General features: G+C 42.4%; 1 protein-coding gene across 1 annotated transcript; it reads left to right on the plus strand.

Moving 5' to 3' along the window:
* Window positions 1–254: 254 nt before the first annotated feature.
* On the plus strand, window positions 255–13,096 carry LOC109465837 (potassium voltage-gated channel protein Shal-like). Its single transcript, XM_019763310.1, has 2 exons — window positions 255–2,953; window positions 13,070–13,096. The coding sequence occupies exon 1, from the start codon at window positions 563–565 to the stop codon at window positions 2,204–2,206; it is 1,644 nt and encodes a 547-aa protein (XP_019618869.1). The 5' UTR covers window positions 255–562; the 3' UTR covers window positions 2,207–2,953; window positions 13,070–13,096.
* Window positions 13,097–17,386: the final 4,290 nt, after the last annotated feature.

A 17,386-nucleotide genomic window follows, 5' to 3' on the forward strand; every position in this document is an offset into this window, starting at 1 on the left:
CACTAAGTGCAAACTCACGAATAGATGTTGGGAACCAATCTCTCAACCATCTAGACTTTCAATTCTCTGCTGATTTCGTTCCGACGCTTGCTACGTGTATATACACACACCATTGCGTGTGCACTTAACTACCTCATATGCATCCCATCACAGGGTTGTGCGGAAGCGTGGCGGGGAATACCAGAGCTGCCCGGGCGCCATCGATCCAGGCTGGGCCGTACGATACAATAAACTCTGCTGAGAACGGACGCTGAACCCCCGCTGTTTGATGGTTTACCAAACAACCCGTAAAGGAATGACAGAGGAGGAGAGTTAGTGATAAATCTCATCTATCCCCCCGTCTCAACGGTCCACAGCGTTTTCCCCCAACACCAACCATGAGGAGGAGTCTATCGGGAAACGGGCCAATAAGACGGCCTGTTGCAACTGGTGAGCAGAATCACTCCTCGCCTACATTACACAGACGGGGAAGCCCGCGCCAAGACTGGCACTCAATGACCGTCTTCTCGGCGGCTCGGTCGATCTGGAAGTCAGCCTGGATTCAGCCAGACGAAACGCGGCCATGACGACAAAGACATCCGTCATACAGAGGAGCGCTACTTTTGATTCGGCCTGGAGTGAATCAATTGAGACAAAGATGGACTCGGAACCGTTGTGGGACGACACTGAACCCTCGGTGGACTCGGAGAGGACGTCGCAAACACCTGAAGGCTTTGGCTATTACTCGCACGGCGGTATCGTGGACGATGTTGACCCGGTACCCTGGTATAAAATCCCGGGGTTTCTCCACACCAAACACTCGGTGGCCGACAGGATCATCCTCAACGTGGGCGGGACGATATTCGAAGTCTCCAAATTTGTCTTGGATCGCTACCCAGAGACGTTACTCGGTAGCGAGGAGAGAGATTACTTTTACGACGAGTCTGTGAACGAGTACAGGTTCGATAGAGACCCTGAAGTCTTTCGGTACATCCTGAACTTTTACCGGACGGGCAAGCTGCACTACCCGGAGACGGAAACGCTCGGGACTTACGAGGAAGAGCTGATGTTTTTCCGGCTCGGACACGAGGCCCTGCCCGATATCATCAGCCCCTGTTGCCGGGAGTCCTACCTGGATAAGAAGGAAGCTCGGGATCAGCTGCGACAAGAGGAGGCAAAAGAGGCTCTGAAATTACTCAAGAGTAACCCAGAGGACATCCGGGCTGTAATATGGGCTGGGATTGAGAATCCTACGGGAAGTTGCATGTCTGCGGCGTTTTTCTACGTGATTATGTTCTTCATAGCGATTTCTATAGCGACGAACACGATAGAGACGTTGTATTGCGGCGCTACGGACAAGGAGGTGCCGATATACTGTGGGGAGAGGTACCCGCATCTTTTTTACGTCATCGAAACGTCGTGCGCGATGTTGTTTACCTCGGAGTACTGCGTACGACTGTTCGCCGCTCCGGATAGATGGCTGTTCGTGAAAAGTCCCATGGCCATCATAGACCTGTTGTCCATCTTACCGTTCTATCTCGCGCTGATTTTACCCAAGAATTCCAACCTCAGCGGTGTTTTCGTCACGCTGAGGGTCTTCCGGGTTTTTAGGGTCTTCAAACTCTCGCGTTCGTCAACCAACCTGAAGCTGCTAGGACTCACATTGAAAAGTTGTCTCAGAGATCTGAGTTTCCTGCTGTTCGCCTTGGCGATGACCGTGATCTTGTTTTCCACGGTGATATACTACGCCGAGAAGGGAGTACCCAACGGTAGGTTTACGTCCATTCCGCAAACATCATGGTACGTGGTGGTCACTATGACCACGCTAGGGTATGGGGAAATAGTTGCAAACACCGTGTTTGGCAAGATTGTGACGGCGGTGTGTTGTGTGAGCTCCGTCATTCTCTTAACTCTCCCAGTCACGGTTATCGTTTCAAACTTCAACAACTTGTACAGGCCGGATAAACTTAAAGACACAGGACCTCCTAGAAGGAATCCTCCGCCACTGGCCCCGAAGGAGTTGGAGATTTTCCACTCACAACATCGCCATCTCTTGACTTGTATTGAAAAGAGCACGGGCCACAATTTCACAACGTTACGGTTTCCTTACATGGAAACTGAACACTGGGAAGGGTGCTGCCATCAACACCATGGGCATGGGCATGCGCATGGACACGGACATGGACATGGGCATCTGACCCACAGGCATTCTCATTCTCATTTGTAACGTGGATACGAGTATAAACATGTACTCTTCTAAAATTCATTTCTTGAAAGGGCCACAGTTAATGAAACAGACATTAGTATTTGCTATCCATTTGTTTATCTATTACTGGTGCATTGGAAACAAAATTCACTGAATGAAATCTGACATTCAAGCATTCCTTAAAGCATTAGTAAAGGTTCCGTTATATCAGTGGACTAAGAAAACGTAGCCTTTACGCATGCTTTAATATATGCATGAGGCTAAATGTCCTATCAACACGGATAACTTACGTATACAACACGTAACGATCCGTATCTGACATGTCAAGAATCCTATGGATTGGTTACAAACTGTAGTGATCGATCAGACACTGAAACGACGATACAGGAGAAAAACAAACCCACAAAATTGATCATGTGCTTAGGGTTGCATCGGTGACCTCGCATGCTTTGTGTACATGCACAGTGTTTTGTTTGACCATATTTTGTATAGGGGAGTGAGAGCCAATAGGCACGCAGTATTTCTATATGCGATATGGCCTGATTGGCCAATTCGCACGGGTGGTTCTTCTTGCTGATTGGTTGTTGAGATAATTGGATCAACTGCCTTGGAACACCTGAACCTGCACCAGTCCTATATCGAAACTGTAGACAGTGTAGACTGCAGAAAACTCACTTCTCATCGTCCAAAGTACAATGTGTAGCAGCATCAAGTTGGTTGATCATCAGTTTGCACCTCACGTCGCAAACACCCAAGAGTCAAACAATTGTAAGTAGCGAGTTTGTCACATTGAAACCGAGCAATATATACGTATTCCTTCACGACACGAAGTTCTCTCTGTGTGTATGTCTGTGTACAATATGTCCACAATGGTTAGGAAAATTAGTGCTGTGTTTTCAGTTTCTGTCCTGAGAAAATTAGGGTCGGTAGACAGGAATACTCTCTTTTGTTCTGTTTTTAGATTTCGGCTGAAGTGATCTTAGAAATACCGTTAAACGATGTAAAACTGAAATGCGCCAATACCCATTCCTCAGTTCGCTTGTGGTGAAGCAAGAAATATTTCACCTGATTTTACTCAATACAATTTGCATCTGAAATGTGTGAAATAATGGATTTGTAATTAGATCGAAAATTCTGTTGCCTTGCCAGCAGTCAACCCAGAAAAAAAGGGACGAGGGACGGTTTTTCTCGGGTCGGTCCGGAAACACAACATTTTTTGTCTAAGCCTTACTGAAAAACACTTTGTAAGTTGTCAGAACAATGATCAGCATGTACACGCCACGAATCATGCCGAGTTTAATGGAAATGTGGCGCTGACAAATATACGAGCACTCCATGTGTAATGGAAGGCGGCTGTGTTATGTATTTCATCTCAGCGGTACGTCGTTACCACCACACGGCTTTTGAAATTACGGTATACGAGCAGAGAAACAGGCCGGGAGCAAGCTAGCGCGATCAGGCAATTTCTATACGCGATGGTCTGATTGGTCAATTGGCAGGGGTGGTTCTTCTTGCTGATTGGCTGTTGAGATAATTGAATCAACTGTCTTGGAATACCTGCACCAGTCCTATACCTAACATGTAGACTGCATGCAGTAAACTCACTTCTCGAGCACTACATGTGTAATGGAATACAGCTATATGATGTATTTCATCACAGAGTTACATCGTTACCGCCACGCGCCTTGTGAAATTACGATGTACGGGCAAAGAAAACGACGCGAGCGCGGCCGTTAGCGTTTTTCCCTCTCGCCTAGCTCTGTGATGTGATGCTGTTAAATCGGCATTCCACCCGACGAGGCAGCACATATATTAACGTCAGGTCCTATACTACCTGACTACATCCAGCTCCTGTAGGGTTAAATGAAGCGGCGAAGGGTGCATGTCATTCGTAGCATGCACAATTGCGAGGGAGTCGTATGAATACGACAACTTTAGGCCTCCTTTCAGCTATGGTGGTAAGCGCACTGCAACCATATCACGACCAAAGATTTGATTGTACAATGAAACATTCTACAAAGAACAATTTTTTAAACGTTTTTTGCATTTTCGTGTGTATAGAATCATACATCTGCATCTTGCATCATATTTCAATTATGAAGACAAGGCTAACACAAATTTACTTTGGTCGCCGTACGGTCGTAGAGCGATCGTACGACCTAGTGAAAAGGGGGTATCTATGTCGTCACAACTTACTTGGGAGTCTACTGCCAAGTGGCCTTACGTAATCTAGAACCTTTCTGGAGTAGGACCATGAATACGATTTGGCGACAGTTTTTTGTATTTGTAACGATTGTATTCAAATGAAGACAGATCCGTGCCATTTGAGTGACACGTTTCGTTTTAATGACAAACACCGACCGACCGACCGTACAAAAAACCTACGGTGGTTTGAGGGTTAACTTTCGCTTCTACTGAATTTACGATACATGTTTGTAAAAGTAATCTAGGAAATGGTATTTAGGATAACCCCCTTGGGTTGCCTCGCACATTTTTTGTAATTGTATATAGGTTATTGCATATTGTTGTCCTTTTAGTGCAAACTGCAAATAAACAAACAAACAATTACAAATAATCAACGCCCTTCAAACAATACGTCTTCATTTATCCACAACAAATGAACGATGCTAAATTTTCATACCCTTCTTACCACGACGTTTTGTTTCATCAATTTGTGATGAAAACAACAGACACTTTCCTGTACTCAGTATCCATTTTGTTTCTCATTAGAGTATCAAATTGCAATCTGGTATATTACCAGGCTATATACAATTAATAGTCATATAATTGCTGCATAAGATAACTGAAATATAAACGATACCCTGGAGAAATATTTGATGATATCAAAACATGTAAAGAGGCAAATTTATTGTTAAAAAACTAATTAGTTGCACAAGGAACGATTTTTCAGACTTAAGTACTTTTTTTGCTGTCTAATGTTTTTTGTAGAAAATGTAATATATTATCAATGCAACATTCAAGAGAAACATACAATCCCTACCCTTATGAATACTATATTACATATAAATGTATGAGATTGTCTATCATAAGCACGAGTATTGTATACAGACTCTTTGGCTGTAAGTGGAATTGTTTACAAATCTGAATACACATAATTTACAATGTAGTCGGTCTATTTTTTTGTCTACATTGTAAGATATAGACGTTCCACTAGAGGCTGCTATACCACTGAGCGACCAAAATTTTAAATTGCTCGACGAATTTTAGAGATAAAGGACGTGTTGTATTTTGAATTATAATTCAACGTATATTTGCATCAAATTCCAATGAAAAAATATAGAGTCACACAAATTCAATTTTGGTCTCTCAGCGACCGCTGTCTAGTAGAAAGGGTGTCTTAGCTGGATTTCAATTGATAAAAAAAGAAACCCTTCTTTGAAATTCAATGTACATGTTCCAGCATTTAATCTAGGGATAGACAAGACAGGACGAGACCAAGAATTCTCGAAACTGCTATATAAAGTACGATTTAGGCTGTAATAGAACTAACCACAGTCTAGGGGTACGCGACTGCCTCAAAAATGTTCAGTTTGAGATCGTACTATGATCATGCGACAAAATGTGACCAGACCCTAACAAGTGCATATTATGATTATAGAGAATCACAGTGAGTGAATTAAGGGCAGAGAAGGGTCAGCAGTTGGCTGGATCCCACGCGGCCTGGTCATTGGTCAAGGATGAGCACCCTTTAGAGGTTGCGCTTTCGGCCACCCTAATGGGCCAATAGAGCATTTCACCGGCGGAGAAATTGTTCTCCGCACCATTAATTTAATTTGCCGCCAGTAATTTGCCAACCTCGATATCCCACGTGAGAATCTTAATCGTTTGTGATCTGCGGCTTTTAATGTCTCTGCGTGGCGTCCTGCCAGAGCATCCATTATCGGCAAGTGAAAATTATCAAGTGCTGTACACGCCTCTGGAAGAGCGAGCTTTCAACACTCGAGATTGTCGTTGGAGTTTGAGTGGCTTGATGATATGAAAGGCGACGTAATGTCCTAAAGTGCGGTCACAGCGTCAATGTGTATAGACCACATACACGCCACGTTATAGTGATGAACGACAATTTTATCTGCAAACTTGTGCCCGAAGGCTAATTGCAAGGTAGCATACAAAATGTAAAGAGGTAAAAAAAAACAGTCTAGTCTGTAAATCTATCAGGCGTTTCTACGTACATTATTGAGTATTAAAAGGGTTATAATCATAATTTTATACTGTTGAATTCTATTAATCTCATGATCGTATCCATGCATGTATAAGTCTGTATGTTTTAATGTAAAACTTGAGTTACTTTGTCATCCACGAAAGGAAACCATCCCTACAACCGGCGTAACACGGCATAGTTTTGTGACTCTGGGAGCTCCAAAGGACATTTTCGGCAGCAGTGCCGAACCGGTGTCTTCTCCATCATTGAGCGACGTTTAGAGATCGCCCGATGTTGGTAGGTCACCAATGTGATAGATTAGGTTTTCAGGCAAAAATATAGGATAGACTCTCCGGAAATTCTGGCGATCAACCAATTTTAGCTATTGACTGTGTGACTCCAGCTTCACCAACAGTCTGCCTAACAACCTTTATAAAAGAAAAGCAGTACTTCGGCATATGTTGTGGATTTATATGGTCTTTGCCTGTCGCAAGCTCTCCCGTGTGCTGAAAACATCAAACGTCAAACCCTAATCCTCCACCCGTGACGTCTGCATCAGTACGCCGGTGTTTTCCCGTGTTCCTCCCGTATCTCTCCAGAACAGAAGACACTCGGGGGAGCGGATGACTCCACGGGTCCTACCTCCTACTAACTCTCACCACACAACACCGTCATCCTCACAATCCCCTCAATCGTTACCTCATATTCACTGACGTTCGCCACACAATTGATGGCAGGAAAGGCCACTGGAAATGACCTATTAACTCGACACAAAATAAGTTTCTTTGGTCTGCGCGATTCCCGAGTGCATGCTTGGGCCATTAGTATGAACCATTATGACATTTGAAATGCCCGCATGGCGCCATATATATTTATAGGCTATGACGTGGTCTATGACGACTTTCCTAGCTACAGGGAATAGATATGAGACTGGAATATTGTTTGTTTCAAGTTGCAAAGAATTCCATTTACTTTTATGTCTATTCCATCATTCATTTTGCTTTATAACGACGATTTGACAACAAGTAATGTACAACGGTAATGTGAAAAGAGAAGACAGAAACTTTTGAGTAGAGTTTTATCATGTATCTATCCCCAAATTGCCCTGTCTTATGCGTATACCGTAAAATCTAATAGTCAGCATTTTATATACGGTGAAATACCTTTTTGCCGGGTAATCATAATGAGAAAAATGCTCCATGCTATCGCCATGAAAGCTACCAAGCGCTCCCATGCAGGGCGAAAGGATTATATGCATTAAAACCACATATGTATAATAACTATAAGAGGATTAAATTTCAAATCACGTCAGGTGGGAGTTTTAGATGTCATTGACTCTTGCGCACGTATGTATCAAAGTAGGATGTTGTACACGCCAAAATGCGACATATAAAGGCGGGGAAACAAAGTCAAAAGAGACTTCTTTTTTCACATTTTACATCGCCCAATTAAACGCTAACTTAAAGGTGTATCTGAAACTGGTGTTTGCAAGTAAATCACAACAATAGAAGAGTGCGTTATTTTTACTGACCGAAGTATTGTTTTGGGGGGCTGAGTTGTAGGTTTGTGTGTCTGTTCAAGTGCCGGCGGTTGCGTGGAGGTCGGGAGGTGATTGGGACAGTTGATTGGTAGGGAGGTTAAGCCTGAAGGTGACACAGCACGCGCCAGGTGGGGGTAAGTGGGCGGTATGTGGAGAAATTCAGGAAGTGGTAATATCCGATTGAATTACATCATTAACTAAAACCCCAAAACTTAAAATTTCCGATTTCTTGTTCTTCCCTTTTTTTATCAAAACTGGACTAAAACGTATACAGTCTAAATATACAACCGAGCAATACCTAATACAACTTTAAAAATCAACGACTGTTGTAGATTGCCGTTAGGAGTTAACTTATTGGATATCGAGAGGCACCAAGATTGCTCTGGGGCGACGCCGTGCACTCATGTTTTAGAACCACGGTACGGCAGCGGGTTGTAGCGGGTGATTACTCCATCATCGCCCGGTGATTATTCCACAATCACCCGCTGTACGTCCGGCTCTGCCGTGCCTACGTATGTCACATGGAGTAGAGTGAGCCTTTTCAGCAGGCTAGACAATTGATTTTTTCTTACCTTCGCATAGACGGTTATGTTTTGGTAGCGTTTGTATGTATGTATGTATGTATGTATGTTTATCGGTGTGGTTTATCTGGATAACTCAATAAGCTATGAATGGGTTGTCATGAAATTTGATACGTAATGGTTGGCCTATGAAAGAATTAGTTACATTTTGGACCCCTGACGACTTTCCTTGGTACTGCACCCCACCCCTCACCCCCATAAAGCCATAGTAGTATAGCCTGCTTAGGAGGCTAGCATAGCGTGCCAGGGCGGGAAGCTATGTTCTGTAACTAACGTTACAGCTGAATGCAAAATGACATGTATGTACAAGGTCATATGTACAAAATCATACATGGATTCAAATATGCCTCCTCAAAATTCGGAAGGCATCCAAATTTCAGGTAGCTTCTTTGACACGGAGAAATTACAGGAACGGAGTCATGCACCCTTTGACGATTAAAAACGTTGATGCGTTCAAATACTCATCGTCAGATTTGGAGAGAGTCCAAAATCAGCTGGCGGTCTTGACACTAGTACTGTAAAAATATACTGGATTGATTGGAATAATGTCGGTAAATCTACCTTTTGACCCTTTAAAACTACATACAATCGCAACATAATAGAGCTCTATTATTGCCATAATTATGAAAAGATCATAGAAGAACAATGTCAAATATGAATGTCACGATGACAGAATGTTCTAGTCCACACACACACATACACACAATGTTCTATCAGCATAAATCACTTTAAACTTGTTCCCAAGTGGCAACTCAGTTTTAATGGTGACATCAGTCATGCAGGTTATTACAGACAAATGCGCCAGGCAGAGGAAATGTCTTCTTTGGTTTGTGCCGCGAATGTATCATCAACTGAAGAAGGTCGCCCAAGGGCAATCAAGTCGCTGTCAGGACGCAGAATTCAAAACATCATGTACTTGAGGCGATACGTTTCAATTCTGTATGTAGCTCCTTGCGAAACTGTTGGCGCAACTGTAAGTATTATCTATATATTACTGCATTGAAAATGATGTATAAGCATGTTTAAATGCGGCGTTTTTCAGAATGTAGAGTTTCGGGGCGGGGGGTGATATTGACTTTCAATGACCTTTGACCAATTGCTGACGTCACACGTGCATAAAGTCGAGTGTCCTGTGCGATTGGGTCGGATAGATTTTTTAAAATGTGATTTACCAACTCAGATGAACTTTTATAATAACTTCTGTATCTATATACAACGAAGGTTGCTCACATATTGATTACATATGAGAGAGCGTAAATGTGGTGAAGCTATGCTGTATTTGCTCCAAAGCAAATGTCGGCCTTTCTACTTAAACACAACGTTACGTTTTCTGTGGTGAATATGTTACAAAATCGTGATGTAAGAACCAGAGGTAATCAAAATACAGGCAACGTCACTCAACAAATGTTATGTAATGAATAATCGGGGGAATGACTCGCCACAGTTCTAAGTCTGTATTTCATCTCCCTTTAGTGCATTACATAAGCCACAAAGTAATGAAGTCAAAGGAATGTCTTTTACATCAGTTAAGCTGAAGCTAGTTATGATTAACGTGAAAGCCTCTGGCAGAAAGCAATTTATGGGAGCTTGCAATTCTATCTTCCACTTCAGTGTGTTATGTAAGCCTGATTATAACAAAGACAAAGGCTTGTCTCCCCTGTCAGTTGAGCTAGCTATACTTAGTCATGATCAAGTTGAAACCCTCTGTCAAAAGCCGTCATGTAACAGGTAAATAAAATAATGTAAGCCACATTACAATCTTCATAATCAAGATTGGTGCATGGAAGTTCATCTGAGATTGCTAATTGCATTATAGAAGAAACTAAATAGTTTTCAAACTAAAAGAAATTGTATTTTCGCACAGTCCTACTCGGGTATCTGCAGCACGTCGGCAGAACGTACTGCACCTGCGCGAAACCCGTAATGTATTGTGCATAGCATTTCGGCAGAATGTCTCATATAAGGTTGTATTCGCTCACATAAGGTTAGCATTTCGACAATAGTTTCCAAATGTTATGTCGGAAAGAATATCCTCTGCAACAGGCAGAATTCTGATGCAACGTTGACCAAAAATCCAACTAAAAACGCGAAAATACGGGGTTCTGAGCAGGCGCAGTACCTTCTGCCGACGTGCTGGTATCTGCCCTCATCGCTCAGGACACGTGACTTTATGCCCGCGTGACGTCAGCAAAGGATCAAAGGTCATTAGAAGTCGATATCGCCGACCAATTAGTGAAGGAAAAAGATCGATGTTTGTCTCCCACACAAGTTAAATTGAAGGTAGTCATGATTAACTTGAATCCGGCAAAAAGCCTAACATTACCGAAAAACAACGATAAGGATAAGTTATTTCAACTGCTCGAGTGTGAAAAGATCGTCAATCTTACGTTATGTAATCCTGGTCAGGAACTCAATATAGCACAGTCCAGTGCCCGGCAATCCCGTATCCTTCCTCCTATATTCACTACCAAGGACACTTGTAAATTTTGGCTCGGGTAAATCGATAGTAATATGGGCAAACGTTACAGTTATGGCGGAACTAAGTTTACATGTGACAGGAAACTCGCGTTCGTTCAACTCGAACCGACAGTAAAGTTTGCAAATCAAATTAAATAAAAAACGGTTTATTGATCAATCATGAACATTGCAGCTGAAATCCGAGTTGCGTTCATGTACATTGTTAAATACGTTCACGGCTACAAAGTCTTGGCGGGATTTTCTATTTGCACCTATTTCATATCAATGTTGACATGGATTTCTTTTTCACTTTCGGAGACGGAAGTCTAGTTTTGGGTGGCTGGTCTGTGGGTTTTTGTAGATTGATAGCACGTGGTTGGGGAAGATTGACAGGCAGAATGATAGGTCAAAGGGTCAGACAGAGGAGATGGGATAAACGGGGAGGTTTCCGAATCTGGCCAGAAGCTAAGAGGAATATGGTGGTGGACATGGGGGAATTCAGGAAGCCAAGGATTGCATACTTCCTGAAAGTCTAAAATCTCCGATTTCTTGTTGGCTATATTATATCTTGGAGAGGATATAGGCGCCGCCAAGATTATAAGCCTACTGAAACATCATGGCACAAGTCCAGACATGCTGCTGGCTGTCATGATGCCCCTACGACCGCTCACGGTTATGGGACTTACATACATACATACATATTATATAAAGTGCTTAAAACTTCATAAACTCAAATAAGTATGATGGTCAAATAGGCAGCACTCAAAACATATAGTTTCAACTGTGCCCTTAAACTGAAATCTTATATATGATCTAATAGTATATAAAACACCCAGACGCATTCCTCCTGACAGGCCTCTTTGTAATCTTTGATTTCAACAATGTTCAGGTACCCAGTGTAGCACAGTCCCAGTAATGCCCAATACTTTTACCTCAGTAATCGCCAGGCAAGGACACCTGTGAACCCAGTCTGGGTAAATCGATATCAATCTGTACAAGTGTCTCATGGCAGGAGCGAACTCTCGTAAGGATAAAAACTCCTATGGCAAGGTCGATCAACACCAACAGATAAGTGAAGCATGTCTTTACTCAGCAGTGTTAACGAAAAGCTTGCTCTCCAGCGTATTCAAAAGTTACTCTTAGATTAACTTGAAAGTTTCTAAAAAAACAAAATAAAGTGAACGTACTAGAAAGATAACATATACAAGTACATAATATCCTTCACGTGGTCCAGGCTAACAAACTACTGCTCTGTTCTTCTAATAATTACTTTAACACATTCATATACACGATGACAAGCACCTCCAACTCTATCCTCCCATTGCTACATAATGTAATCCGACACCACAGGGTGCCTGCTACAGCACAAATTAGCATGGTAACATCCGTCTTGTCCAAGTCATTGACCTTATATTATTTGTTTGGAACGGAAGACGGAGAGGAAGAACAAGAAACAGAGCAAAACCAGGCATCAAACCTGCACATGGATTTGGCTCAAATATCGCACCAATGTGTACCGGACTGGTATAAACCAATAAATCTTTTTCAAACAGAATTTTTGGGTTGAAAGGCACTAAAACTGAAATAACTTTACTTGTCCTTTAACTGTAGTTGATGGAAGAACTATAATAATCAAAAATCTGCATCAAGTTTCGTTTCAACTGTTCAAATTCGAAGCACGAGTCACTTGTGTTGCCTTGTGCTTTTTTTTTACAATTTCAGCAACGCAACGCGTGCGTCCACGGGCCATTCGGCATGTGACTAATGGTAGAGGCACATCCACAGGAGAAATAAAACGGTACAACTGGAGGGCGCGCGTAAATTGGGTTGTCTGTACTTTTGACTGACGAGTGTCTGTGATGATGTCCGTTACGGTTGGGCAGAAGATCCTCCGGCTCTACGGTAATCTATCGAACACCTCCCGCCAATGGGAACATCACTCATCGGGAACGTCCCACCACTACAATCCCCTTTATTACCTCGGAGGAAGAGGTACCTTCCCTAAAGCTAAGGGCACTTTATATTACTTCAGGGGTTTGTGTGGTGGTGGAATGATAGTGCTTAGGTGTCAGTGCAAAAGGGAGCATCAATCCCGGCACGTCAGGGTGAGGAATGTTACGGCAATTTTGTTGTTTTCCCTTCAGAGTGAACTGATGAACTTTGTCATTACCCGTTTGAGTGTGTTGAGTCGGTGTGAGCTCGAGGGAAGATCACGGGTACGTGCTGAGCAACAGATGCTTCATCGCGGCGGGCGCCGGGTCCAGTTGCCAGGGATTCACGTTTTGCTAGCCTGGTAGCTAGACCATCGAAGGCTCTCCGGTATCTCTACGGTGCTCGGAGGGTTAACCACCCGCCCAGGTCCATTAGCACTGGCCGGGGATTTTTACGGGGTTAGTTAAAACGCTAGAAAATTCCACCAATGATTGTAAAAGCACATTCTACATAGTCTTTTGAAAGGTAGATTATTCCTATAGCATGTGTGTTTATTGTTATAGAACAGTAGATGCGATACGTTGTACCTTGTGCAATTTTTCTGCAATAAAGTTTATCCTTTATGTAATACCCAGCAGCAAGAGGTTGCTTCGTGAAATTGTAGTTCTTGGAGGATTCTGTTTTACTACCTAACGACCACTCTTTTTATGACATATTGTGAAGATTGTCAAGACAGTACCTGTTTCCAATAAGTCTCTCTCCGCCCGAGGCTGCTACAAACAGTCAAGAATACAAAATAGGACCCACACAACAAGTGGCAAAGATCATACTCATTGGACAGTACTCGCACACACTCAAAGTAATCTTTCTACTACGCTGAGCGACTGTGCATCGGCCAATATTGGATTCATGTGACATTTGAGTCCATAATTGGAATATGGTGCAATATGTGAGGCAGAAAAGAACACAAAACAAAAAGAAATTCTTTTCTTTATCCGTGAATAGCTTTCATCAAGTTGGTAAGTCACTGAATAAAGATAATCTGTGCTGTGCGATGTGATTCTGAACCAGTCAAAACTGCCCTGAGGAAGGTGACAGACGGTCACCGAAACACCGGCTGAATTAAACACTTGGTTGTGTAAAAAAATTCTCTTTATTCATCCATTCTTTCTTTATGTATGAAATTCGTCGCGCGGTCTGTCAAACCTTTGGTCGCTCAAGCGGTCTCTCGGTAGTCGCAGCCGCGACTGTAAAAGGGATTTAATCACGTACCATAAAATCCGTTTCCTGTCAGATGCGAGGAGAACGTCTTTCACCTTAGAACCCCTTGTCTTATCTTGTCACTCCATTCATCACACGTCTTCATTACGCCCGGCGTCTTGGCTCTGAAGCTTAAGACGGGAATTGAGTTTCTCGGTACTTTACGACGAGGATTAGTATTTGTCTTCATCAGTAGTATCTGTATGTGCCCCAGCGGGCTCATCATAATATGTATGATGAACACTGCGAGACGAAAGCTTTACGAATTCTGTACTTCCGACCAATCAAGCTGGTAAGGCCTAGGCGTCCTTTCAACTTGACGGCGGTGACAGGGCGAGCAAAATTGGATTGGTGAGACCATTGGTGTTATTGTTGGAACATAATAAACATGTAAAAGTATGGTTTAAATTGATGTTTGATAACTTTGTTGCAATTTCTAGTCCGAAGGCTAATTGCAAAAACAAGGATAAAATAACATTGAAACAGAGTACAAAATAACTTCAAAATCTACATAATACACACAATAAGACACACTAAACATAACAAAAAGATATGAGTTCTTCGTTTATGACATTCGTTATGCAATCTCAATGAATGTTGCTGTTTGGCACCAAATTGGTTGCCAAACCAATATTGGTTATGGAGTTGGGCAACAGGCAAAAGGTTAATGACCTGCAAGCTTCTAATCAAAGTACACGGCACCTTACAAAGCAATTATACGGCCAAGGAACATGGGATATTCGGAAGGTAAAGGACCGTACTTCCTTGAGAAATGGAGTCTTTTCAGTTCGATATCCAATTTGCCACACTCAGAACAAAACAAATTACGTGTTGACAGTAGGTTGCCGGTTATATGTCAGGGTCGGTTGCAAGGAAAAGGTATCTAGTAGACGTAATGTAGGTATTATTCGTCAACTAACAAATCTTAAAACAATTATGTAAAAATCAATAAAAGCAATATATTATCATTAAACCACAAAGAAAACTATTCAAATAATACCATGACGCGACGCGATATAGAATTCATCTTCACAGATTGCCATTAACATTCGTTAGAGTACAGCATTTTCTTTAGTGCCCTAAATCCACAAAAGCCCAATAGAAATCACAATGCTTACTTGAAATCTTTCATCAGTCAGGAAAATGAAGAGTGTCATGTCGTTGGTGAAAGAGAAATTACAGTCTTAGTGGATCTTTGAGCTCTACTATGATGCATGTCAAGATTATTGTGTTGGGTGATGAAGTGGAGTCATTCGCGGCAATGACGGGGATCGGAGTGTTCGGAGAGGGATTTTAAGCTATATCCGGTTTTTGCTCATGTCGAATGAACATCCAATTACATCAAATCACATCAGACAAGGATATTCCACTGACACACAAATCACTGGACTAGAGCTTTCATCGGGCTGAGTCCAACATCGTTCTGTTGTCACCATTCTCTCAGTGGGTTAGAACGGTGGATGGGGTGGGGGCAATGTTAAACTGATGATGTTTATCGTGGTAGAAGACAGATTTCAGCATCGTGGTAGACATTTTGTTGATGGGAATAGAAACATACATATACACTGCACTTGTTGTATTTATGGCTTCGATTGAATGTGTATGCTACAAAATAACCATTCTGCGTATCTGTGCACGTGTGTATCGGCAGTCACCAGCAAAACAGATATTACTATTGAAGATTGATAAGCATTTCTTTTGCATGTATTTTTTTCCTTTTTGAAGAACTATGCTTACTCCAAGGTTGTCTTTTTAAAAGCCCTGCCTATTGCACATGCAATAGAGGTTGTAAAAGGTTAATGATCCTGTCACCCTCGGACCATTTCGCGCTTATTTGTGATGATTGATTGTCACCCACTTTCACAGAAATCATGTTTTATCACCGGGCGTGCTGATTGGTCATCAAACGTAACAAGGTCATGATCATGAAATATACAGGACACCAGGAATCAGCAGGAAGGGACACATCTCTGTGTACCATCTGTTTGTACCATCTGCGTTTTGTGCTGATTGAGAGCAATATACACATGCCAGCAGTGGGTCTGTTGATTGCTGGTCGATATATGTGAGGGCAGAAGGTCGTTTGTGCGAAGTTGTTTGCTCCAACAAAATGTCGTGTCAAGATTGTGTGGAGCGCATGCTAACACATTTCGGCACTTCTGGAATACAAATGCACCATACAAAATGGATGAATCGGCCAAGATAATGATACAACTCAGGAATCGAGTTGACGACAGGTAGCAGTTACATAGACTAATGTAGAGTCGAAACATTCCTCAAGCTAACCCAACATCCATCACACCACAGTGACATGACAGGCTGAATAAAAGTTGTAAACGGGAGCCATGCGGCTCCAGATGTCTTACTGAGGGGCCACTTTGTTTTGTGAAAGATGCCGGTTAGCCTGAGGAATGAATCCGCTCCATATTTGACAGGTAGTAGTTATGTAGGCCGTGTGGGCCTGTAACGTTATGGTTACGTTCTGTCTACTGGCGTGATGTTGTGAGCAGGAAATATAGACACCGCTAAATAGACGAAAGAAAGGGAGATGGGAAAAACTATGTGTGTTTTATGAGAGAAAGGTTTTGTCTTCGATGTGCATTTTATTTGAAAGATGCCACTAGGAGGTTCAAAGTCTAAATATTTGTAGGTCTCATCAAGACCTGCCCACCTACCAACTTTCATGGCAATCCATCGAAGCCTTCTTGAGTTATCGTGCTAAACCACACACACACACACACACACACACACACACACACACACACACACACACACGACACGCACGCACGACACACACACACACACACACACACACACACACACACACACACATACACAGAGAGACGAAAACACACAGAGGCACACAGATACACCAAAACAATACCTCCATTTTTCAAGAGGTAACGGTTTTTGGCGTAACAGGGCTTCCTGTTCTTTTTAGGTGGCAGGACAACATGGGAAGCAAACTACTAATTTTCCTTCTCATCATCCTGAAAACGAGCACGCCAGAAGCTGACTGCAGGTGTTCACGTCTTTATCACTGCCGATGTGACAATAAGGACCTTACCAGGATCCCACAGGACTTCAAAACATCCACCACGCGTTTAAGTTTCAGATATAATTCTATTCCGATTCTTTGTCAGTCTGAGCTGTTACGGTATAAGAATTTGGAAAACTTGGATTTTAATTCGAATGGCATTCACATTATTGATTGTTTCCCCAATCTACCCAAGCTCGCAATGTTGTTCTTAATGAAGAACAAAATAAGC

The sequence above is a fragment of the Branchiostoma belcheri genome, unplaced genomic scaffold (genome assembly GCF_001625305.1).
Source record: "Branchiostoma belcheri isolate BF01 breed outbred unplaced genomic scaffold, Haploidv18h27 scaffold1, whole genome shotgun sequence".
In the NCBI taxonomy this organism is placed as follows: Eukaryota; Metazoa; Chordata; class Leptocardii; order Amphioxiformes; family Branchiostomatidae; genus Branchiostoma; species Branchiostoma belcheri.

What these genes read in the sequence shown, in the direction of transcription:
- LOC109465837 (XM_019763310.1), top strand. Translation starts at nt 563, where the DNA reads ATGACGACAAAGACATCCGTCATACAGAGGAGCGCTACTTTTGATTCG.